Source organism: Gouania willdenowi, chromosome 12 (genome assembly GCF_900634775.1).
Source record: "Gouania willdenowi chromosome 12, fGouWil2.1, whole genome shotgun sequence".
In the NCBI taxonomy this organism is placed as follows: Eukaryota; Metazoa; Chordata; class Actinopteri; order Blenniiformes; family Gobiesocidae; genus Gouania; species Gouania willdenowi.
Window position 1 is genome coordinate 23,462,237 of NC_041055.1, and position 25,877 is coordinate 23,488,113.

Sequence of the window (25,877 nt, forward strand, 5' to 3'; positions counted from 1 at the left end):
CAAACAGGTGATTTGTTTGTTTTTGATAAATGACTCCAAATCCCACTAACTTGGTTATTTGACGAACATTTACAAACATCCCATGGCCTGTTTTTCTTGTTCTTTCCCTTTTCAGTAATTACCATTGCTGATCCCACCCTACTGTTACATGCCCCTATTTAAACATTACACAGCATTATTGGTTTCCAAACAAAACAATTGTTATTGCATATACACATTGATATTATCACCAATTGATATCATGCTCATATCTGTTTTTTTTAAGGAAATACTAAGTAACTTCTTGGCTTTCGGTTGCCATTAGCAATCAGACCCCTCCCCTCTCTCTATAACTAAATAATTCTCTGTATAGTGAATATGTCTCATCACCCGCATGTTTTCACCTTCACCCTAAATAGAAATTTAAGATCAGACACCGTAGCCTTGCAAAGAGGTTTTTCTGTTTGTCTGCTGTCTTCCTTCCTGCTTCACAGCCTTTACATCTGTTTTAATCTTTGCTTTAAGCTTTTAAGAATTGTAACTGACTATAGAAATTAAGGTTTTGGTCCCACTGGTAGTGCACAGACATTGATTCAATCAGACCGGGCTCTCCCTTTTCACAAATACAACCCTTCCACCCAGTCCAAGCTCACGAGCAGGTTTTGAGGCTTGGGTGTATGTCAGTGTGCGTCACTCCCCTCCCCTGAGCACAGGTGGACTTGGAGGGAACGCTGCCAAATACCTTTGGTTTAGAGGGAGGGAGGGTTGTTGGCTTTGGCTGGTGGGTGTAGCAGTTTTTGTAAATTGTTGTGTTTCTTAGATAACTGTTCTATGAAACGGTCCCTTTTCACTCCCCCCCCCCCCAAAATCACTGACACACCTTCTGAGTAAATTTGATTCTGTCTCGCCCGCTCTCACTTTCACAACTCTGTCACTGCTGAGACCGGGTTCAGTTTCCTGACAGGGTGTGAAAGAGCGAGGAGCTACCATCCAACCTTCTCTTATTTAAAGGTCAGTGACATCTCGCTGTCTTTTTTATTTATATTTCCTTTTACTGGTACTTTTTTATTCTGTGTTTCTTCTTTTCTATAAAAAGTTACAAAGAACGGCTCAGGTGCCCACAGTCAAACTGAAGAATAACAGACTTTTAAGGGAATGGGGTTTCTTTGTGTTCTGACATAAATTTTGAAATTGCCTAATACTGCAGATGTTTCATTCTAGACAGATTAAGGTACAGCTATGAGAGCGGAAGTGTGAGTCTGTGTTCTCTGAGCCAAATTCCTGTCATTGCAAGGTTGCAAAGTTAATTATAAAACAAAACAAAGTTAGCCGTAAGTAGGCGGATATATTGACAAACATGGGTTGCGTTCAATATTTTTAGCCGCATTTAAAGGACACATGAGCTTCATCCTGTATCTTTACCAGCTTTTATTATTACTGAAGGTCTTTCGAGTGCACAGAGGGTGAGAGGGGGATAAAATCTGAACGACACTAACCACACGTTTTCCCACCACACACCACGAATGCAGACCTCTGTCTGCCTGGACTCCCCGTGTAAAACCTGGTCCTTGCACGTCTTTTGTTCCACAGCTTTTCCTACTCTGACTCTGGTCTGTTTAGCAAACATTACCTGAAGCAGATTTCATTCATGTTTGCACAACCTTACCTATAGTATTGCCTACACTACAGTTTAAGATAAGCCCTTTTTAAGTGATTGAAGGAGTGTGTGAAATTATGCAATATCTTCACTATATTGCTGACAGCGTTAGTGTGTCAACACGCTTTGTCCCATCTGATACTGTGCGAGAATGCCCACAAAACAAAAATTTGGTTTTAACCTCACAATAATTCCAGCAAGTTGCTTTTTTCTGAAATGATATGTTAAGGTTTCATTCATTCAGACAACTTTTTTCAGAAAATGTACTTTGAAATGGACTGCCAACTGTCAGTCTTCCTCACTAACATGTCAGGAGATTAAAGTAATTTTAAAAGTACATTTCCTGAAAAAAAATTGTCTGAATACATGAAGCCTTAACATATGGCTTTAACCTCACTCGCTGCAGATGCCAGGACGAGAGTTTTGTGGAAACAACTTTCTGTTTTCTAAACCTGCACAGAGAATCAACCACTCCAGCAAAAATGTGATAAAAACAGTATCAGCTTAATCTGACACACAAAAAACACAAATATGTACAGTATGTTAACACAGCTACAATGTGTGTGCGTGTGTGTGCGTGTCCTCCTCCATAGCGTGGAGGTCCAGGTTTTGTTGTGTGAAGTTGGGTTGGGTGAGTAAGCCGCCCTTCACAGATGAATAGGGGATGGGACGAGGCTTGAGGAGGCTGCTGTAGGTGGGAGGGCTAAGCCCTGCCAAAAAGGATCCTTCTGTGGGATTTGTGTACTTTTCACGTTCCTCACAAAACACAGCTCTAGACTGTCACGACAAGGCAACAACGGAGGATGGGAAGATGGTGGGAATAGGGAGTGGGTAAAAAGGCTTCTTCGTCAAACTACAAAGTTTTTGTTTTGTGATAACACAAAAAATGAGTTTTGCTGCAACAAGATTGTGTATATGCCAATTGCCAGGGCATCACATTCCACAGCCTCCTACGAGGAGGAGACTCCCACTGATAGTCGAACCTTGGATTAAAGAGGAATAATTCTGGTTCCAACGTATCAGCATTTCACCCTGGCACAGAATATTAAGGGGCGGAGGAGTTTACAGAACAGGTTTACATGTGTTTTGTTAACTTTGCGTTTATGATTTCTCCTCGGAGGTGCTTTAAGTGTATGGAGCAGGGTCCTTTGTGTGCAATACAGTCTATATGTCAACAGTGTTTAAAGCGGGCCAAGGGTTCCGTATTTGGTTTTGTCCATTTTGTGCATTTTTCTTGGACACTGTGTGGAGGAATAGAGGAGCGTCAGAGGGCGTTGTGTGGGAAGGCCAGTGGCAGATGATAATGTCTAAGGAGATTCATCACACATGTGAGCGTTTAGCTCACACCACACTAGAACAGTCGAGTAAAGCCGCTGGGACACTAATCTGTAGGGTTGTGACAATAGACACGGTTCACGATATTTTGAAAAAAAAAAAAAAAAGTAAGAATTGCAGTTGAGAAAAAAAAAAATCATCCTTTTTATCTGACTTTAGCTTAGTCATCATCATGACATTCTTAAAAAAATATTCCTATCTGTGCATGAACTTTACATAAGTTTTTTTTTTTTTTTTTAATAATATCAAACTATAACCGTCTTCACAGCCCAGATTTAAGATATGGACATGTTCTTTCTAAATAATATTAGCATGTTTACATTGAGACATTGGACATTGTACTGACTATATCTCCTGAAGTGGAAAGACACACTTGCTTGGGACAGATGTAGCAAGGATGGAAAGGTATGGATGGATGGATCAAGGGATTGATGGATGGATGTTACAATAGATTAATATGGATCTGTGCATTGTAGGGGTATAGCTAAGCTTTGAGGGGCGGATTCACTAAGATCTGAAATAAAGGGTGGTAATTCAGTTGCTTCCCTAAATCCTTTAGTGACACAGTTTCCTCACCTGCTGTGCGGAATTCACTTAAGATTGCACCAATTATTAGTGCACGAGCAGAACTGGTGCTGACCGCCCCTATATTTAAATGAGCATTTTGCTCATGTCAGTGCATACAAATACTGAAATTTGAGGAAGTTAAATTTGAGGCAGATGGATTTCTCTGTCTGCTGAATAGGCAAATTAGGACAGAAACCGTCCTATTGATCTACCATTGATCTGAGTTAATACAACCACACAGTCTGTCAATCAGTCTGCATTTTTTGAAGATGATCTACTGGCCATCATCCAGCGCAGGTCTGAGCAGTGCTGTGTCACGCACACTCTCATATGTCACCATTGTGCCATCAGTGATCATGCGTAAATTATGCATCTGATCTGCTGTTTCTGGCCTGACATCAACACGACAAGACTTTGACGGTCAAAACATGGAGAGAAAGATGCTCAGTGGAGCAGTGAGGCCGAAGGGATATTAATCCATGGTCATATGGATATGACACTGACACACACATACACAGCCTTTTTTCCATCTCCGCTGTGTTTTCTGTCAACTGCGTGTGTCTGCACCTTCTTGTCAGTTGTACTATTTTTCCGTACTAAAACAATCACCGCAAACAGTTCCAGATTTCATGAATCGCATTGCATCTCCTGCATTAATTTATTTGCATTTCCTCCTCCCATATTTTTGCTCCCCCTGGGAAATCTACCTACTATGCATATTCATCAGAGGAAAATGCACTAAATGGAATTAGGCCGCATTCTGACACTATGAAGACGTGCGGTCCTGATTTCCTGGGCTTTATACTCATTAGTGCGTGGAGTGACGTTTGCACACGTTTTAATACCACTAAACCTTTTGTGAATCTGCCCCAGAGTGTATTAAATCATACAATACATTGTCTTAAGTCATTAAAAAACGTAATGGAAATATATTTTGGATTTAGAAATGTCAATAGCAAAGTTAATGATGCACTGTGTTTCACATAGTTGGTGTTTCCTCGAATTACCTAAATAGTACCAAGCCATTGTAAACGACTCTTAGCATTTTATACCTCCAAGTTTCTTCTTAGTAAATATGGTGAAAGCGATAATGTTGAAAATTTGAAAATGACTGTATTGAGCACAGCGTTATAAAAGTATTTTAGGAAATGTATAGAAATAATTGCCACGCTGCATTAGAGGGGTAGTTGCAAAAGGAAAAAAAATTATAAGGGGATAAAAAGAGCAGTATTTCATAATGTCTAAAAGAAAGATCTGGGTTGAATAAGTGGGTCCACCCACCTGTGTGTGAGAGGCAGTGAGAGAAAAAGCAGGGCTGGATGGCAGTTTTAGAGACATGAGTGTGTGGGTTAGGCTAGCTGGCCTGCTTATGCTATCTAATCACTGAGAGAGAGAAAGAAGAGCAGCATGCCTTGATCCACCCACCCACCCCAGACAAACCACAGTTAGCCTGTTAAGTACAATATGTGGTCGCCTGCAGCTCTGAGTTGTACACGAGGAGGAAAAAGACAAGATGTGACAGAGTCTACAGGTAACACACATTCAGCACAATTATGTCTCAGTCTTTGCCAAGGAAAGAGAGAGATGTGTCAATCTAGGAGCTACAATAGATCACAATTGCACATGAGTGTGAGCTTCCAACTTCGTGTGTGTCACTGGTGAACACATTGGATGTAATTCAGAAGGGTTTAGGTTAAGAAAATCAGGTTTTCGTTAAGTTTTGGTAAAGTTCCCTTAACTTGAGCACTGAAAAAAAAACGGGTTGATAAAGAGTCACAAGTTTTTTTGTGAAGCAGCAGAAGTCACTTGATTTTTTATTTTTTTTTGTTGTAATTTAAATGCGTTTTGTCATGTTTATCAAAAACTATGGTTCCCTGTGCCTAAAGTTTTAGTTAGTTAAATTCAACCTACCCATAGTTGACCCATGCAGCACAGCGGCATCTTTGCAAATGTGGATGAGGTCTACCACCTCACGGGTGGATGTGTATGCTTGTGTGTGTGTGTGTGTGTGTGTGTGTGTGTGTGTGTGTGTGTGTGTGTGTGTGTGTGTGTGTGTGTGTGTGTGTGTGTGTGTCATGACAGGCATCTGTCTCCCCTGCCCTGCAGCCTGACTGGTTTTAATTAGGAAGTGCCAGAGCGCCCAAGGGCACACACACACACACACACACACACACAGACACACGTGCACACACAGACACACGCGCACGCACACAGACACACGCACACAAACACACATGTGCACACACACACACAGTACCTGAGGGCAGACAGAGGCTGTCCCACCAGGGTTGGCCTCCCTCTTGTTATCACCATCGGGATTTGTCCTCACACACCTGACGACCCTCGTGCCATGAGCACAACACACGTGCACCTATGAGCCAATGAAACAACACAACACTAAATTGCATTGAGACGGTTAATATGACTGCTGATGATTAATTTGGCTTTGTAGGATGTCAAAGAATTGTGATTTTTCACACCCAAACCCTTTACAATTCATGTGTTACACATTTTGACTTTAAACTAGCATCAATTCTTCTTGGTGGACTTGCACGGTCAGGGGTTTTATAGTCATTAAAGTCAGGCATATGATCAACCAACTATAATATAATAAATAGAACATAGTAATCATCAGACAACAATCAGTAGGATTCTCAGACAGTTTGATAATACTGAGGGTCAGTGTAAAGCATTAGCAACTGGCGGCCGGGGAGGCACATACGGTCAAAAATTAAAGGCACAAATTGACTCCAAATACACACAAAATGACAGAAAAATCTGAAAAAATACACAAAATGACTCCAAAGAACATACAAAATAACAGAGAAATGCACAAAATTACTCAAAAAGCACACACAAGATGACTATACAATATACACAATGAATATAAATGTACAAAAATAACAATAAAAAAAATACAAAACAACAAAAATATGCAAAAAGGGCTCAGAACACACAAAACAACAAAAATGCAACATTACTCCAAAAACACAAAATATGTTAAAAAGTGTGTTTTTGTTGTTGCAACAACAACAAAAACACACAAACCATCATCTATCCTTTCCTGTATTAATGCTCAGATTGGTCATTATTCAAAATGCTGACATGACTGTTGATAATCTGACCCTTGCATCAGACACGATCACATTTCTGTGATAATAACTGCCCATCTCTGGTCTAGAGATCCATGATCCATGATGCCCTATTTAGCACTGGGTCAAGTGTGGGAGTTTATAAATAAAAAAACTACATATAATTTCTTTTAAATTCCCAATGCTTCCAAATGGTCCTCAGACTGGTAATGGCCCACGGCCCAGTGGTTGGTAACCTCTAACTTACAGGGTGGGATTTATTTGGTAGCAAATGAACTGTTCCAACTACAGGGTCACAATCCTTAGCAATAGTTCACTGTTGGTTGTGATTTATTGCACATGAATGTAGTCCCATCAAACACATGGCCATGTAGCTCAAACTGCACAAGATGTTTTGAGTTTATATAAACCTGTAGAATTACACGATGACAAAAGTTTCACTGCAAATATGTGGAAGCCAAAGATACAATGCTAATCACAATGTTCTAAAGTTATGGCGGATGGGATGCACTGCACACATACAAATGCCTCAACATTTACCTGGACTTTTTGGTCATTTTGAAACGTTACTTAACTGAAAAAAAAAAAAAAAAAAAAACTTATTGTGTGAGTCATAACTTTAATAAACAGGTGTGTGAAATATTTGCTATGTTTAGCATCCACTTTAGGATGAACTACTTTAGTGCTGCTTAGCCATTCAAACTCAATTACTTCACATATACAACAATATCATCAGAGTCCTCAGACTTCTTTTTCTCTGAATTACTCGTAGACACAGACACACTTGTGCGTACACACACACACACACACGCGCACACACACACACACACACACACACACACACACACACACACACACACACACACACACACACACACACACACACACGCACTCTAAATTATACTCCTTTATAGTCTTCTGTAAAGCATATCTGAGTGTCTGTCAGGGCTCTCAGCTCTAAATATGCAGCTTGTGTACTTTACCTCCCTTCAGGCGAACCTTCCAATGCTGATTAGATGATTAGAGTAGTTGTAAAGCAGTCGGAGTGAGAGAAAGGTACGACAGAGTCATCCAGGTCTGTAGACTGGAGATGCCCTCACCTAATCACCTGAACACTGCGCTCTAAGGTGAGCTCTGACAGACAGTGACAAAGGTCTATCTGTGTGTTATTTATTGTGAATGAAAGAGACAGAGCTTATGGATAAACCTCATGTTGTCTTAAAGAATCTATGACTTCCTGCTTGGCCTTGGACTTGTGTGGGCTGAGGGCGTAGATCTAGAAGGCTGCTTCATGCCTTATCTTAGGATGGTGGGGGTGGCGGTGATTGTCTCTTTTCCTTCTTCTCAGAGGTTTACTACTTAAGTAGTTTTTTCTGGTATCTGTACTTTACTTGAGTATTTATTTATTTTTGGTGACTTTTTACTTTTACTTCTTACTTTTTTAAACAAATATCTGTACTTTCTACTCCTTACATTTTAAAAATGAGCTCGCTACTTTTAAGACCTTCGAAGATGACGTCACTACGTAAAAAGACGCAAACATGTTCAACTTAAAGCTGCTCTAGGTTTAATTGAGCTTTTGCATTGAGTATTCGCACTTTTTTTTGGCAGTGGCAATCCGCACGGTTGCCGTATCAATATACCAACATTCTATCCGTTCGCAGCGCCCCTCATTGGCCAGTTTAGGTCACGTGACAAAGACTAAACCTAACCGTAAACCTTTACCGAACCCTAAAAACTGTTGCGATATTGGGTTATAACCTAACTCTAACGCTAAGACGCTACGTACGTGTACTTCGGTAAACGTACCAATCACACTGGGGGTTGTCTGTACGGCAACCGTATGAATAGACACTTTCTTTTTTTACATTTTATTTACAAATGTTATTTATTATGAGAGATAAATTCTCCAGGTGATCAAAGGCAACAGTTTTAACTTGTTTCCATGTACCAGTATTCTACAAGTTCTAAAAAATATATATATATATATATATATATATATATATATATATATGGAATTTGCTGGTTTAAAAACCCGTCTTGTTATTGAAGGGACATTTGTTTTACTTTTAACTTTTTTACTTAAGCACATTTAGTAACATGTACTTTTTTTTAACTTTTACTCAAGTAAGTAAGCAACTTCTATACTTTTACCAGAGTTGTTTTTTATTCAAGTATCTATACTTCTACTTGAGTACTGAAGACAAAAACCTGCTTGTGAAGCCTGTACATGGTCAAAAAGGAGTAGGACACTGGTTCTTCTTACCCCTAGGGGTACAGGAGCACATTGCAATATTTGGGAATGTTCACAGTTATTTTTTAGTATTTTTTTTTTTTTTTTTTTTTTACAAATTCAGCACAAACTATAAGTACTGCTGCTCAATAAAATACTGTATTTTCTTAGAATTTACTGAAACAGAATTATTTTAGGACGAAATATAAACTTATATGATCCTACCCCCTGAAATATCTAGTACTATACAATTACATATAATCTTATAATATACACCCATTTACACTATGAATATACATATACAGTATATACACAAAATGCATTGATATATACTGTATCTATAGAATTATACAATTAATGTAATCCACTATTCATTCATCTGTCTACACCTTATATACACCTATTTACAATTTTTTTCCCTTTAACACTTATGCTCCGAGAAGAAACACTTTATCTATTTATGTTTTAACTGCTTTAAATTCAGACTTTTTTTTTTATTTCCACACACAAACTGTTCCACAACCTGGTACTGCTGACTGACACACAAAGCCATTTTTTTTTGTTGTCCGTGCGTGTATCATGACCTAAAGTTAATTTTGTCTTGTAAGTTATAAGTCTCAACTTTTCTAATACATAGTTTGTGGATATTTTTAGGGAGAAGTTGTTGTGCTTTAAATGCTATTTGACTTGTTTGAAAAGCTACAATTTCTGGTAATGTAAGTAATTTTGTTTTATTAAATAATGGCTCGGTGTGGTCCAAATGTCCTATATTATGAACATAATGTATATTGCTTGTTTTTTAAGTGAAACTAATGGTTGTAATTGACTAATAAAATGGACAATCACGGCAACATGTTAAGTGTGTACAATCAGCTGCTTATTATTAAAGGCAAAAATAGATTATCTTTAAGAAAATCTGACATCTCAGCTCTCAAAGCTGTTACCAAATCATCGTTCATCATGATCTGGGTTTGAACTTCACCCACTCTTGTTGATTTGTTATAAATGAGCGTAGCCATATAAATGCCTTGTTGGAGAGACTGTGAGAAAGTGTGGGTTGGCACTTTAAAGAATTTCAGATTAAAAAACAAAAACACACCCAGAATGACGCACGGAGGCGTTCACTGCTTTGGCATTACAATCAATGGGTTGAGCATAATTTAACAACACTAAAAAGTACCAGACATATAATGTTTAGCTTGATGTCAGTGTGTTCAGATTAGAAACATGTTGTGATCTATGTTTGAAAAAAGACATCGTATTAATGAGGCATGCTACTTCCTGATATGGGTGCAACATCCTGTGTGATAATTACTTAAAGGGCCCATGTTAAGCTAAACAAACTTCTCTGTGCTTTAAAGATCATAAAGTGCTATTAGGGCTTCATACACATGCCCAAAGTGTTTTCCTCAATCGTTAGAGGGTGATTTGCTCCTTTCTTACTGCAGGGTGAGCCCAAACACCTCGCTCCAATTTGATGACGCGTTCCCACTTTGATGACGAATTTGACGCGGCACTGAGCTGGAGAAGCCACGCCTCCAGGAAGCTCTCTGCCATGATTTACATGTAAACAGACACGCCCACAAAGGTGAATCGTCTGAGCGTCCTTTGCGCAGTGCTATGTATGTATTTTCTACAGTCTATGTATGTACCGGCAAACGCCCCGCCCCCACGCTCTGTCTCGTGTTTATAAAGCAGCATGAGCCCGGCTACGGAGTGGGTGGAAGGAGGGTGGGCCGTCCTCTTGCCCTACGTCACCATGCGGGGAGGAGGTGGTCAGTGTCCTGTCTATAGACACGCCCACTCATGAATATGCATAAATAGGCTGCAAATAAGCTGAGTCAGTTAGAGTTGTTCAGAAAATTACTTTTCAGGGGCTAAAACTCTGGAAAACAGGCGAGTTTGAGAAAACAAACCTCATACTATGTTTTTGGGGTGAAAAATAGCATGATATGGGACCTTAAATATACAAAAAAAAACTTAGGCTTAGTCAAGTTGAAAAGATGGTGAATCTCACTCTTTTTTGCATTACACACAGTTATAAACACCAACTTCTACATTTATTCTTTCACATCGAGTCTTGCAATAAACAGAAAAGTTTGGCTCCCGTTTACTGTTCGAAACATCTTAAAAAATCTGAGTATTAAAAAAAAAAAAAAGGTTATTGATTAGCCTCATGTTAACTGTTACTTTTGCTAGCATAGTGGAAAAAGTGCCTATAAACATACCTATGCTGGTGTCCTTATTGGAGGTGAAACCTGCCTGTGATGGTGCTGCTGATGTAATAAAAGCCCAGAGTAAAAGCTAAAAAAAAATTATGTTTTTTCTTTTAAACACTGTATGCACACATATAGCATATTATTTCTATGCTAAGCATAAGACACTGCACCAGTCGATCACAGTATAGGCAGCTAGGGGTTTTTTTTGCCAATACTGCAGTGTTTTAGTCCAGCCATTTTGGAGCCATGACATCAATACTTAGAAAACCTGAAGCATACTAATTGATTTACCTCATGCCACTCACTGACATGAGGCATAATAATTTATATGTCCACAGATGGAAAAGCACTGACGCTGATCAATGGCAAAGCATTTGCTGTAATAATTCCAATACCATTTTTTGAACCCACTAAATAAAGTTGGCCAGTTTATTATATTTGGAGGCCAACTAAAAGATTTATAACGTTTATGGAAAACCTTTGAAATGCTCCAAAACATTTAGAACTTTGCCCATTGGGTTTGTTCAATCAGGTGTTACCTCTATCAATTGAGCTGATATACTGTTAGTTATTACTTCCAACCCTGTCATACGTTTTTCACAACAATGACATTGGGTAACAGAGAGCCATCCATTCCAACAAAAAAAGAGGCGTGGTCTATAGCAGTGATTCTCAACTGGTGGGTCGGGACCCAAAAGTGGGTCGCGGCCCTGTACTGGGTGGGTCACGGACGGCTGGTCAAAAATAAACACATATCTAAAGTCTCTCTGGTTGGGTTGGACTTGTCTTTTATTTTGAAATAAACTTTTCTTTTGACAGGCCTGTTGTGAAATGCTTGTTGCACAGTCAAATATATAGATTTATGTTTAAAAAAAAAAAGATTATATGGATTAATAAAATTTAATTTGGTTGGTTGAATTCTTAAAAAAAAAAAAAAAAAAAAAGTGGGTCGCGATTTAATGACGGTGGCAAAATTGGGTCACAGGGTGAGACCAGTTGAGAACCACCGGTCTATAGAACTAAGAAAATAAATGAAAATCACCATTAGAGGGTGGCAATAGCTACTGAAGTGGATTTTCCAATATTGAAAGAACTTTGACTGGAGTAAATTTTGGTTCTCTGGAGTTAAAAATGTACCTTACCTTCTTTACTCTGGCTGTGATGTGGATCAATAGTGGTTTGTGTGAAGCACTTTTGTGCCATGTAAGAAAGAAAAACCGAAGCTGTTTTCAAAGTTTTTCTATAACTTACACAATGATGGTTAGATGATTACTTTCTGTAATTCCAATTTGGTGTTTCACTAAATTATCATGTCAACATTGTGAAGCATCAAAGAAAAGATGTTGGTTATAGCCGATAAATTACTCAAACAGCTCCCAGCATAATAGCAACACCCAATGTGAAAGTTAAGTCATCTGCAATCAAGTATCTTTCTAGAGTGACCGGTAAAGGGTTAAAAAGTGTGTAGACCAGCTGTCACGTGTGAATTGATGCGCTGTATTATTGAACCATGGTGTTGGTACAATACTTTTTAAGATTCCCTCCTTTCTACAAGACCATAAAGTACATATTTAGTGTTTTTCTCATTGAAAAAAATCAGGGGTTTATGAGAAAAAGGGCATAAAAATATGAAATAAATAAAAATGTAATGAAAAATTTTATATTTATGGTTAGGTCTAGAGTTCTGACGTGAAAAAAGTGGGAAAAAATATTTATATATGACATTTCTATTACACTTTGATGAAGAGTACCATTGTGGTACCTAAGCGAGAAGAGTGTCCTTTTCTTCAATAAATGCTCATAGCCTCAAAGTCTAAAAATCAATGTTCCGATCAATTATTGACCTACTCAAGGCTGTAATAACTTTGTATGAAATGTTACACTTTGCACCTTGTTTTTGAAAAAAAAAAAGCATGTTTTGTGTTTTTCTCATGAAAAAATACAATGAAAACTTCATGTCTATGTTTAGGTCTGGATTGCTGAAAAGATCTGATGTGAGAAAATGTGGGGGGTGGGGATGGGGTGGGGGGGTTATCTCCAACATTTTTATGACAGTTTTATGAAGGGTGCCGTTATGGTACCTAAGCTCAAAGACTGTCAATCTTTCATAAAGGTGCCCCGAGGGTTAAGTTAAGACTTCCCTTTTATTTGCTGGAAATCTGCTCAGAATTTTTATGGCACCATACAGATTTCCGAGCTAAGTACGCCTTTAAAGTTCTCACCATAATCGACATTTATGTAATGATCTCTTCACACCTCTCCCTCTCTTCCAGGGTGCCAGTCTGGTGTCTTGGCTCGTGCATCGTGCTGAGTGCAGCAGGTGGCAGTAAACAGGTATGCTAAGACGCCAGTCAGTCAGACAAACAGACAAAACAGATGACTCTTACTCAGACCCTTCAGTCGTGGGCCGTGGCAACATGTGATGCACAAGCTTTAGGCAAGGCTTGACACACTTAACACTAAGGAGAAAAGGAGGGTGGTATGAAATTAAAGATAGACTATATGGCAAAAACATTTTTGGCAAATAATATTTGTTTTTGTAGGGAAACTTCTCTATGTTCATGTGAAATTCTCAGGCAAAAAATGGTTCAGAAAATTAACGACATTGCACATTCTTGTCTATTACATACCGTGTGTCAACAATGTTAGATTTTCTGGCTTCGATCACTTCATTCCTCTGACACTTTCTAGCCTGAAGTTTTACCCAGAAGGCTAAGCAGTGAGCTCAGGTACCACCTGCAACGTGCTCAGCACAGATAGTAGACCTATGATGGCAAAAGTTGTTTTTCTGGCCGTCTGTCTGGCCTGTTAGCAGTTAGTGGCTAACCCCGTTTATATATACTAGATGCCAATGTGAGCTGGCCTACTGGCTCAGCCTTTACAAAACAGCCCAAACCGCCATGGGCATGGGCTGTGGTTCGCTCCGCTCCATGTTTTCCCCGAGGGGAAGTGGGCATAGCAGTCTGATGCACACTCTGATGTTTGTGTAGGTTAACTCAACGCACTTTGACTGGCTTCACAGTATGATTGTTGGGTATAATATGTGGCCGGATGGAAACATCTCAGTAGATTAGAAGGTTGAGACATCACTAAGAAAACAATTCCTCAAACTTCTGCCTTTTTGAATGAAAACTACTGGAATGTGATTAGCGCACTAAGGTTTGCTGTTCACACCACAATCCCCGAGAAGTTAAGTATTTCAAGCTCAGCGAAGCATAAAAAACATTTTACATGAAGAAGCAAAATGCTTCAGAGAAAAGCAAAAACACTAGGGAGTTACGGGAAATGTGGTTTACTGACGTCAAATTGTCCTCAATGCAAGATTACAACTGCAACAACATATCCAAGCACCAGTAGAATACAATGAACCTGTCTTATAAAGGTCTTATCCCAGCCCTTGTCCCTTATTTATGGATTTAAAGCCTGCAGAATTTTAGTCAACAATGATGGAAAGAGACAAAATTAGGACTATATATGTATATAGCTTGCTAGCTTATAACTTTAACGTTAGGTAGATCATAGGAAACTGAATTAATATTACTTTTCTTTTTTGTTATTATTTCAACATTTTATACTGCAATACATATTTTTTTTACACTTCCAGTTTAACCAGTGTGATTCTACATCTTTCAGCAAAATGTTTTTTTCTCTTCACCCCAGTATGAGGTGGTGACACGCTTGCCAACGGTTACCCTGCATTTCTGCTCTCTGACTCAAAACAGGAATCTGAACGTTGGGCTTTTGCTGATCCAAACCTCTCTTTGAAAGTCAACAGCTCTACAGTAATCGGAAATAAGCACTTTTGTGTACCTCAACAGAGATGGCAGGTTTTCTTCGAATTGAATGGAAATTGTTGAATTTTTATTCAAATTCTTATAAGTTAATCGCTTTCAGTGTCAGAGAAAGATACTTGAGAGTTTGAATTACCAGTGTTAAGTGTGTGTTTCCTATGATTCTTCATGAATCTGTAAAGAATACAGTTTTGTCATTTGTTAGTTCACTTTTGCTATAAAAGAAAAAGAAAAAAGGACTGCGCTAAAACAGGTGCAGAACTGAAACCAGCAGGCTTTAAGTGCCACTTGTGTTTCTCCTTCTGTACATCGTGGCATGCAACCAACCCAGAGGAGGTGCACCAATCACTTTCCCAACTTTTTCTCTCTTTTTTGACTTTCCCTTTTTACCCTCCCCTCAGTCTCCCCAAACAACCCCTTAGAGCTTTTTGCCCCGGTCCCTTTATACCAAAATCCACTCCAACACAACTAAAAATTCATTTTGTCTGACCCAAATCAGAGGGTGTCTGCGCCATGGGCTTATTACATACTGCGCTTAAACTTGTGTTGTGGAGGAAGATGGGGTATTATTATCTTCCAGCTACCCACCCTGCTATAAAAACTAGTGGTGCGACATCTCCACAGCGCAGTGCTGTTGCCCTCCCTCCCTTCCTCTCACTCTCTCACTCGTCCTGTACGAGCCACTCACAACCGTAAGCCTGAGTCTGAACTCCTCACTAGACGATCAACACAGAGAGACTGAAGAATCACACTCTGCTCTTTGCATCTCCTTTCTTGGATAACTCTCTCTGGGGGTTCTCTTTTATATTTTTGTGAATGGGCATCTTTGCCCATTGTTAGGAGCTCTCTGAATGGACTGACTGACTGTCAGGTAGGCAAAGACACGGACATCGGTGTAACAGTTGAACACCGGAATGCTCAGAGGTCAAGTGAGGAGCACCGGAGCCTCTCAGTAGTCGGGGAATACAAAGACTAGCGAGAAGAGTCGTGAGGCTGAAGGTACGTAGGCAATGTGCACCTGAGGAATGCTGGCGGACGTATCAAGACGTGCATTTCATTTCTGTGGATGCCAGACATGTGGAGTGTGCACATGGGTGTGTTTTCATATTCAGAGTACAGTGTGTTCAAAATAATTGGGCAAGTGTGTGAACAAGTGTGTGTGGCTGTGGCAGTAAGAGCATCACTCAACACTTTATCGGCACCGTCGTCCTAATCTTTAAATCTCACAGCCCGTCAAGGTGCAAGACGCGCAGACTGCTGTCTTTATTTTATCTGATGTGTTAATGCTGTAAGTTTCTGAAAATAGGAGAAGCAATTCAGTATAACAGAACATTATGGAACTGTCAAATGTAATTACACTTTCTCAGTGTCATATCTCAAACTGTTTCCTCATATCATTCACCTTAACATCTTCAACACAAGCTTGAAAGGTAGATATATTAAAGAATGTAGGGGGAAAAAATCCAAACATGTTTTGGATTTGAGGCTAAGCTTTAAATTATTGTTTACCAGCAGTAAGCTTACAGTACTCTTAGCTCATGTTATTACAAAACGTGATTTGCACTATTATTATTGAAACTGTTTATCAGTAGTTTGGTTTTTAACCTTTCTCGGTAAAGTAAGATTTTTTTTGTGAGGGGGAAAAAACAACACAAAAGCCTGGAATTAATTCGTACAAACTATGCTAAAGATAAACTATAGTATATTGTCAGTAACTTTTGTTCATTCTCCAATTTTACGGTGAATGGAAATTTTCTGACATCAACCTATCAAATAAAAAAAAAAAAACATAAAATGGCAAAAAACATAAAATCACAATTTGTTTTGAGCCTGTGAATGTTGAACAGAGGCTTTAAACACAGGGAATTTAAGTAAAACATTGAAGTAATTAAGTCAGAACTATAGTGCATTTATATTTCTTTTACAAGAATAAACATGAGGAAACGTATAGAATAAATTATAAGCCTGTAATAATTTTGTTTGTGTTGCGTTATGATAACCTCAGTGGTTACTTTATGACCTTTAATGCACTCTGAACTTAACGAATATAGGAAAGGCGGCATTGACAGTTGACTGTGACGTAGTTAAAGCAGAAATCTTTTGTTTCACAGAGAAATATTTCAATGCAACGGCCTCTAATGACTGAAAAGTTACTCCGTAGTTAATCATAAACTCTTTGTTTACTTTATAGGTGAAAGAGATAATGGTGTGTGTGTGTGTGTGTGCGTGCGTGTGTGTGTGTGTGTGTGTGTAGGGGGTCGCTAAAGACTTGAGAGATGTCATGTTACTATAACAGACATGTTCAATGTGGCTGTTTGACCTTGGAGGAAAGCAAACCATAATAGTAAGATATATTCTCCTGATTTATTCATAAAAATTACAGTTGTAATCAGTTAAAGAAAAAACTTTATGTTATTGTGCATTTATTGAAAGGCCTATCAAATCATTTTCTTTTTCTTTCACTTCAGATCTCTTTTACTTGAGTTTAGTTTTAGAGTACAATTATTATTATTTCTAAATCTGGCTTAATTAAACACTTTTTTGCTAACAATATTTGCTCTTTAAAAGTGTTTCTCCATTAATTTGCTCGGCAGCCTCAATTTTCTTTCTGACATTAACCAGTATTGTTTAAAAATACATGACCCATTCTGTATAACTAGTATTATATACCAGTTACAGAGTACCTCCCTTATCAGCTGTAATTGACAGAAATTTAAAAAAAAAAAAAAAAAGAAAATATCCACCGCTTGCGGCCTAAAGGCTCCCAGAAACTTAAAAAAAGAAGGAAAAAAAAACAAAAAACACAAGGACTTTGTCTCCTACAGAAACTAGTACACTGCTGTTTTCACTGGTGCTAATGGACTAGTTTGCACAGTAGCTCCAATGAGTGCCTCTGCCTAATAAGGGGGTGAATTTGGCGGTCAATGGTCTAAATTATTGGCTGTGCAATTGTCCGTCTGTGACAGTTGTTTAGATGGTATTTACGATGGGCAGCAGGTGACTGCTGGGTGCTGGTGATTAAGCATGTGGGTCAGGTGGATGCACTGGTCTGACAGGGATAAACTAGGCTTTGGGTGTCGCAGCATCCAGTCCAAATGAGTGGCCTGCTCATGACAAGGGGCTGAGATGGACATAACCTACTGATTTGTGGCCGGAGCAGTCAGTAATAGGAATGTTAGCCACTCCACTCTGGCTATAATGACGATGATACAGCTGCAACAAGGATAGAGTGAGGAAGAGGAGAATGATTGGGAGGAGGTGATGGTCGTGATGGTCAGAATTTTAGCGGATAAAGTTCTTATGAGAACAACAAGGCTGAATGGAGATGACACATAATTTGGGGTGGGAGTGCTAAGTTGAAAGTGTTGGTGACTAAGTGAAGCATGAGGAGAGATGTGGCCAGTACAGGAAGAATAAAAAAGAGAGCGTGAAAGAAGCAGCGAGGCTTTTATTAGACGACGGCTGATTAAATGAGTTATGATGAATGGTTTTCATACATTCAACTGATATCCCTGCTAAGACCATCGTGACGGAAACTCGTGCCCTCCTGACTATCTGGACAACGGACAAATTGCGATTTATTATTACCGAAACAGTGACAAAAGTCCAGAGGTGTAAAGAGTGCCAATATATCCTAATCAAGTAGAGGTACTGTTACTTGATTGAAATTGTACTCAAGTACAAGTAAGTCATACATAAAATACTCAAGTACAAGTAAAAAGTAGCTCAATTAAATAGTAGTCAAAGTAAAGGTTACTTGTTACTTTCACCCTCCATGTTTATTTTTAATAAATCTTGCCACGGTTCCCTTGCATACAGTAAACATTTTATGTATAAACTTTAAAAAAAAGAGACTAAAAAATAAAATGTTTATCAAAATGTACACTTTTTAAAAAAATAAAATAACACCAATGAATTCAAATAAAAGATAAAAGAAATCTCAGGCTCTAAGTATAGCTACAATTATGAACTCTAAAAGTGAGAAAACAACCAGTATTCAGTGCTGTTTTGGCACGGTGCATCACGTTTAATCTGGTTGGTCGGCTATGATAGTTGTCTGGTCAGTTCTTTTTTTTGTAGTTTCACAATATCTGTTGATCATTTTAAAACAAAAAATAATGATTTACTCAGTAGAGGAATGTAGTGAAGCGCTTTACTTCTTTTAAAACGTACTTAAGTACAAGTAAAATTACTGATTTGGAAATGTACTCAAAAAAGTAAAAACACCCATAAAAGCAACTCAGTTACAATAATGTGACTACTTGTAATCAGTTACTTCCACCTCTGCAAAAGTGGTTTTAAGTAGTAATTAAATGCTCCGACTAATAATTGTTCATGAGCCACAAAAGTGACAAATAGTCCAAAGTGGCCTTTTCTTACGGCGTGTCCACCCTTGTTGCTCAGCCGGGTGGGTGGGGTGCCTGAAGAGTTAAGACTGTTGGGCTGATGAAATGTCGCTCCAGGACCTTGTGGTGGGAATGCTGTGCCCTCCTTCCCTCCCTGTCTATGTGGCACATCCTTCTTAGATCCTCTCCACATTGTAATTAGGGGCTGGCCGCGAAGAGCCAGTGTTAGCTAGTGGCAGGCAAACAGTGGGAACGAGAGGGGAGTGGTGCTCAGCGGGACAGCGGGCGAGCAAACAGCAACAGCAGCACGTGTCCCATAGTTCCAGGAGTGGGTGGGATGGGTTGAAAGCAAACTAAGTACAGTGCGTTCGCAGAGCCCTCCCAGTCCTTTTCTCTTTTTCTCGCTCTCCCTCAGATCCTCTCAGTGTTGTTCCAAGCTTTGCACTATTGTTTGCCTTGGCAGGCTGTTACAGGGAGGGGCCCCTCCGCTGCTGTTTGTGCAACCTGTTGGGGAACTTTCAGGGCCATCTGATCCCTGCTTCACTCTCTCACCCAAGATTCTCCCACCTTTTAACCATCCTGGTGCTTTAACAAATAACAGAACAAAATACACAGAAGGTCACTGTTTTTCCCCTCACGATATTTGACATCATTTTATGATGTAGTTTTAATATCATGGACACAGCAGACCACTCATATTTTTTCATTTTTTTAACGGCTATTCAATTAGTTTAACTGGTCACTTACGTCTCTTTCACTCTTTTGTTCACACATTTCTTAACAGAGGAGGTCCTCAGCCTATATTCTATACCACTTACTCTCCTATAGACATTTTAATTATGTCCGCACATGTATCGATGGTGTGAACATAGCAACAGTTACCTAGCAACAACATCGACGGAAATAAACTACATCTGAGATTGGTCTCCAAGTTTTGTACCTGCAGGTGAATTAACTGAGTTTCTGCAATACTTTTTCCCCTCCTCACGCACAGCAAGAACGAGAAACCCTGTGCACGTGTGCCTGTGTGTGTGTGTGTGTGCGTGGCTCATTTAGAGTCAGCCAACAATGCCGCTGTGGTGTGCAGGGCTGCTTCAAAGTATTTCTCTGCACATGCCTCCAGTGACCACCAAGTGTGGATGTCTAAATTTAAGCTCTATTCATAGATGAATGACTGAGCACGGCTGCCAGGAGGACGATTTTACCCTTTGAGTGTAAACAACAGTGCAGTGATTCAACAGGTATGAGCACAGGGAACTACAGGACAAAATATATGTATATATATATATTAATGTGCGCATGTGTGTGTGCGATGAGACCCTATCTCCTCTATCAGGCTGTGGGTTACTGTGCTATATTGTAATAAGTTAGGGTAGGGTGCAAGTAAGCATTTTGACAGGATACAGTATCTAGAGAACAATCTGACCTGTTTTTGTCGTCCTCCACATTTCTCACCACATCCCAATCACACGCATTATTGACGAAGGTATCAGTTCGCAACGTGGTCACGTCGGGCAGGAACAAACAAGGGGAATAAATATAATTAACATTACCTCAAAAGCACCTATCAAGTGTCAAAACATTTTTGATGTTTTATCAAGTTTTTGGATAGTGCCAAACTTTCGTTCCTGCTGCACATTTCACCATGAGATTGTGATAACACGTTCAAGAATAAATACATAATGTTTGCTCCAAATGAGGCATGCTGTATTTACCACGTGTTGCCTTTCCTGCACAGATGGCCCACAAACAGGCAGGCCTACATTATAATCAGTGACTGTCACTCATTGTGTTAACAATATCAACTTTGCTTTAGATCCTATTTTTTTTAGGCAGTAAAGCCTCCATCTATTGAATGTACTGTACGTCACTCTTCATCAGTAGCTCTTCAGTTTGATCCTTAAACTGCAGACCTTTTGTGGCTCTGTAAATCCATTTTCAAACCTGTTTGAATGTTGTCTTTAACACAAAAGAAGGGAAAATTCCCGTAGCTTTGTTCATGCATGTAAAAACGAACGTAAAGACGAGTGGGTGTTGTTTGCGCCTGTCAAAGAAAAATAAAACCAACCCACCACTCTGAGGAGTATTAACATACTTTCATCACCATGACATAAAGTTATTGTTCATTGCCATGAAACACATCTATAATTAAAATAACTACTGGTTTGGTTTCTAACACACATTTAAAGACAATTCAAACTTTAAAAAAAATAAATAAATGAAATCTACCACAGTTTTACAATGTTTTTAATTTCTTTTTTAACGAGTTTACTCATTCTTTCAAAGTTTTTGGAAAAATATAAATAAAAACATTTACTTTTATTTAATTGTGTGGTATAGTTTTTCCACAGTTCTCTAGTATTATTTTTGAAAATTTAAAATTACAATGATTGGAAAAAGTTTTGTTGAAAAATCATTTTGTTAAGGAGGAAAAAGCCAAGACTTTTTAGAAACCACATTAGTCTTGAATAATTAAGTACTATTCAGTTTATGCACTTAATTGCAGGTTAAAGCAGGTTATTACAGGGCTAATACACAGAGACAGGCCATCATAAACACACATGAACCAAGCTGAGAAAAGCCATCAGTGTTGGGGTGGTTACTCAAACAAGTAATGAATTACAAGTTACTCGTTACTTCTTGCAATTGTAGTGAGATTACTTATTACGGGTAACAGTGGAAAGTGCATTCCTACAATAAAGTAATGTAGTTACCAATATTTAAAGTGTAGTGCATTACTTTACTTCGTTACCCAAAAAAGTAATATCGTTACTGTAACGTGTTATAACACATTACCCCTAACACAGAAAGCCATGCACACTCAGGTAAACCAACTGAGATCTGTGGGGCTGCGACTATAACCATCACAAATAGTGGCAGTGATCAATTATAAAAAACAGTTATGGTTTAGTGTGTTTCTCAAGCATCTCATGGGCAAGTTTTATCTAAATGTTACTGAGCAGCTCATTTATGTCTACAGGCCACAAAGAGAAGAGAGGAGGATGGTTCACCACAGAGAGGAGGACCTGATCGGGATCCCCTTCCCAAATCACAGCAGTGACGTCCTTTGCAGCCTGAATGAGCAGCGACGGGACGGGTTGCTGTGCGACGTCGTCCTCATCGTACGGGACCAAGAGTACCGCACCCATCGTTCAGTTCTGGCTGCCTGCAGTCAGTACTTTAAGAAGCTGTTCACTGTGGCCACCAGTGGCGGTGGAGATTCTCATCACACAGCTGCTGTTTACGAAATAGACTTTGTAGCTCCGGAGTCTTTGACAGCAATCCTGGAGTTTGCCTACACTTCCACTCTGACAGTGACGACGTCCAACGTCAAAGAGATCCTGAATGCAGCTCGGATGCTGGAGATCCCCTGCATCATCAAGGTCTGCATAGAGATCATGGACAGCGACGGCAAAGGAGAAGGAGGGAGAGAGGAAGAAGGAGAAGAGGATGAAGAGGAGGAGGACGAGGACGACGATGAGGAAGAAGAAGAGGATGAGGAGGAGTTGGGGTCACGGAAAGATGAGCTCGAGGAAGAGGAGGACAACATCAGTGAGAGGTCACTACAGTCATCGGAGAGCAGGGGAGAGCAGACACCACCGGTGACTGAGGATTCATCGCCTCCAAGCACCTCCGCCTACCGTCAACACTTCCAGCTGCACAGAGAGTCCCAACGTCCACACACCATCCGAGGAAAACAGGTATTTGATCCTTTTTTCCCATTCTGGTAATGAATCCCTCGTCTTTTATTTTATGTTAGAAAAAATGACTTATGAAAGGCTGATGTGTGTGCTTGTATTCCAGGAGAGTATGGAAAACAGAGCCTTGAAGGATTTCTCCATTGAATCTCTCCTCCAGGAAGGGCTGTACCCCCGCATGTCGACACTGGACAGGAGGGCCAACTTCTCACCTCTGCTCACAAGCTTCTACCCCTCCATGTGGGCCTCTGAGTTCCCAACATTTCCACAGCAGCTCCTGGACTCTGGCCATCATCAGCTTCCTAAAACGGGAACGTCTGCACAAACCCGACTCCCTCACACCTTACCCACGTCTGCAACACTCGAGGCCTCCAGACCCCTTGATCTAGCTGTGAAGCGGGAAATCATAAAGGAAGAGGTGAAAGAGGAAATCCCACCCAGTCTCCTCCAAAGTGACTTCCTGAAAGAGTTTGTCAGCTCTGGCCTGGGCGGCACAACAAACACCAGGCCGACGCCATCAGAAGGTCATTCACTGGGGCCGATTAAGGATGAGGCAGACTTCCGGTCATACCTGAGCTTCCTAAGCTCTGCGTCGCACCTGGGGGCGCTGTTTCCTACCTGGCAATTGGAGGAAGAGAGGAAGATAAAGCCTAAAGCTTCACAGCAGTGTCCAATCTGCAATAAAGTCATCCAGGGAGCAGGGAAACTGCCGCGGCACATGAGGACCCACACAGGAGAGAAGCCATACATGTGCACTATCTGTGAAGTACGATTCACCAGGTAACAAACTGTACATTCTGTGTATTTTGCCACTATAGCAGTAGTTCATTTAAAGCTACTTGGTAGATGGAAAACTGTCTTAACTGAAAGGTCTTTAAAAGTCATCTGAGTATCAAAGAGTTTAAAGTGGAAAGCCCCTTGTGTTGGTGACGGTGCATTAGTGATGGAACACCTACCTTGTGCTTTTTCTCATATTTTCCATCAGTTTTTAGAGCTTTGTAGAAACGCAACCCACTCAGATTAATCTGATGTTAGTCCCTCAGTCTGATGTTTAACACTTTTTGTTGTGTTCTTGTCCTTTTTTCAGACAAGACAAACTAAAGATCCACATGCGGAAGCACACAGGAGAACGCCCCTACATCTGCCTTCACTGTAACTCCAAGTTTGTCCACAACTATGACCTGAAGAACCACTTGCGGATCCACACAGGCGTCCGTCCCTACCAGTGCGAGCACTGCTACAAAAGCTTCACGCGCTCAGACCACCTACACCGACACATCAAGAGGCAGAGCTGTCGCATATCCCGTCCACGGCGAGGCCGGAAACCTGCTGCTTGGCGTTCCCCACCCACCAACAACTTCTTGTGTCCCCCCACCCCTACCACCACCCTGTTTGAAGAAAACAGGATTAGCCCCTCATACCAGGGGGTCAAGAACCATGGACTTGGGGAGCTGCTGGGGCTTGGAACTAGGGGTTTGGGGTTTAGGAGTGCAGACGGCAGGGGGAGCAGGGAGGAGCGACAAATGGAGGGAAAGAACAACGCAGAGGAGGAGAAGGCCGGGGCAGGGAGGCAGAGGGGAGTGTTTGCTTTCGCTCTTGCAGGAAATGAAGTGCTGACCCATTCTCCTTTTTACGGCCCAACCTCTGACCCCTGGACCATGAGACTGGAGCGTGCTCCACCCATCTCCGAGCCAGCAAAATGAATTAATAAATGTCTTTAAATGTTGGCATCTATTCAGCTCCAGTGAGTGAAAGGCACCTTTTGAAGAAGTGAACAAGATAAATCCATCAACAATTTGAAGCTTGCTAAAGTGGCAGAGCTACAACAGATATTTTAGATATCCAAATTTAAAAAAAGGATATTGTTTACTAATTTATGATTTTTGCAAATACTTTAACAAACAAGATGACATACTGACAACTTTAAATTGCAGTTGGAATATAAATTAACCGGGAACTGGCTTTTCTACAGAAATGATACAATTGTAATGAGATTGTTTGGTAAAAATGTTGAAAAAAAATCTAAAACTACACAAAAAGGTGCACCTGACTTATAAATTTGCACACTTTGTACATATTTGTACAAAAATAATTAAGAACTTTCTTTTTTAAAAAAATTACTATTGAGTACCTGCATCCAGCTGCTTCAAACAGGTCAAAAAGAAACAAAAAAACAAAAACCAACACTTGAAGTCTAAAGCAGAATTATGGACAATGGGGCGTTCCTGCAACTGTTCTGTTATTCAAGCTCCTCATCTGCACTATTGTACATAGACAAGCTTTTGGTCATGCTGGAGGCGTTTACAGTTCTGTAGTAATCAGATTTATATGTAAAAATATAAATAGATATATTGCTCTAAGTGACTTTTGAAAAATCCATCCAAAGATGTGTTCTCTGCAATTTTAAAGACTTGAATAAGATTTATTGTTAGTGAGTGACTTCAGAGGATGTGCATTTCAGAATATTCTATCGCTTCATGTTTTTCCTGCTGCGACCAATCAACAGAGATTCTGCCCTGTTTTCTACGTGATGTTTGTCTCTGTTTTATGTATAAAGAACTTTGCAAAATATTTGAAATGAAATGGGAAAAGTATTTTCTTGCTATTTATGCGTATTTAAATGAATGAGCCTTGGCTATATTTTACAAATCTGTTTTATAAAGACACTTAAATGTTGAACTTTGCTCTTGTCCTGGACAATGATTTATTTGTTGGTTTTCCCATAAGAGTGAATGTGTGTGTGCCTGTGACTGTGTGTGTAGTGTTTAGATTCAAATTAATTATTTTTTTTTGCTCTGAACTCACATTTATAAATTAGTTAAAGGATTATATATTAATTTGTGCCAACATAAAAATGCAAAATTAAAACAATAAGCATGGAATTCCACTGCAATGGAAAAAAGGGAATTCATGTTTTGAAATAAAAAAAATCAATCGGACCCGTTTCTTTTTTTTCTCTA

The 25,877-nt window shown here is 39.7% G+C and overlaps 1 protein-coding gene across 4 annotated transcripts; it reads left to right on the top strand.

Moving 5' to 3' along the window:
• The first annotated feature begins 751 nt into the window (after positions 1-751).
• Positions 752-25,601, top strand: zbtb7c (zinc finger and BTB domain containing 7C). Of its 4 annotated transcripts, XM_028462073.1 has the most exons (5): positions 752-990; positions 13,356-13,416; positions 22,200-22,920; positions 23,024-23,697; positions 24,005-25,601. In XM_028462073.1, the coding sequence occupies exons 3-5, from the start codon at positions 22,222-22,224 to the stop codon at positions 24,618-24,620; spliced, it is 1,989 nt and encodes a 662-aa protein (XP_028317874.1). In that variant the 5' UTR covers positions 752-990; positions 13,356-13,416; positions 22,200-22,221; the 3' UTR covers positions 24,621-25,601. The 4 variants fall into 4 exon arrangements, with proteins under 4 accessions (XP_028317874.1, XP_028317876.1, XP_028317875.1 ...); XM_028462075.1 differs by lacking the exon at positions 13,356-13,416; XM_028462074.1 differs by lacking the exons at positions 752-990; positions 13,356-13,416 and adding an exon at positions 15,520-15,872.
• Positions 25,602-25,877: the final 276 nt, after the last annotated feature.

Coding starts and splice junctions, on each gene's coding strand:
- zbtb7c (XM_028462073.1), top strand. CDS start 22,222: ATGGTTCACCACAGAGAGGAGGACCTGATCGGGATCCCCTTCCCAAAT. Junction 22,921..23,023: donor ACACCATCCGAGGAAAACAG/GTATTTGATCCT, acceptor CTTGTATTCCAG/GAGAGTATGGAAAACAGAGC. Junction 23,698..24,004: donor TGTGAAGTACGATTCACCAG/GTAACAAACTGT, acceptor TCCTTTTTTCAG/ACAAGACAAACTAAAGATCC.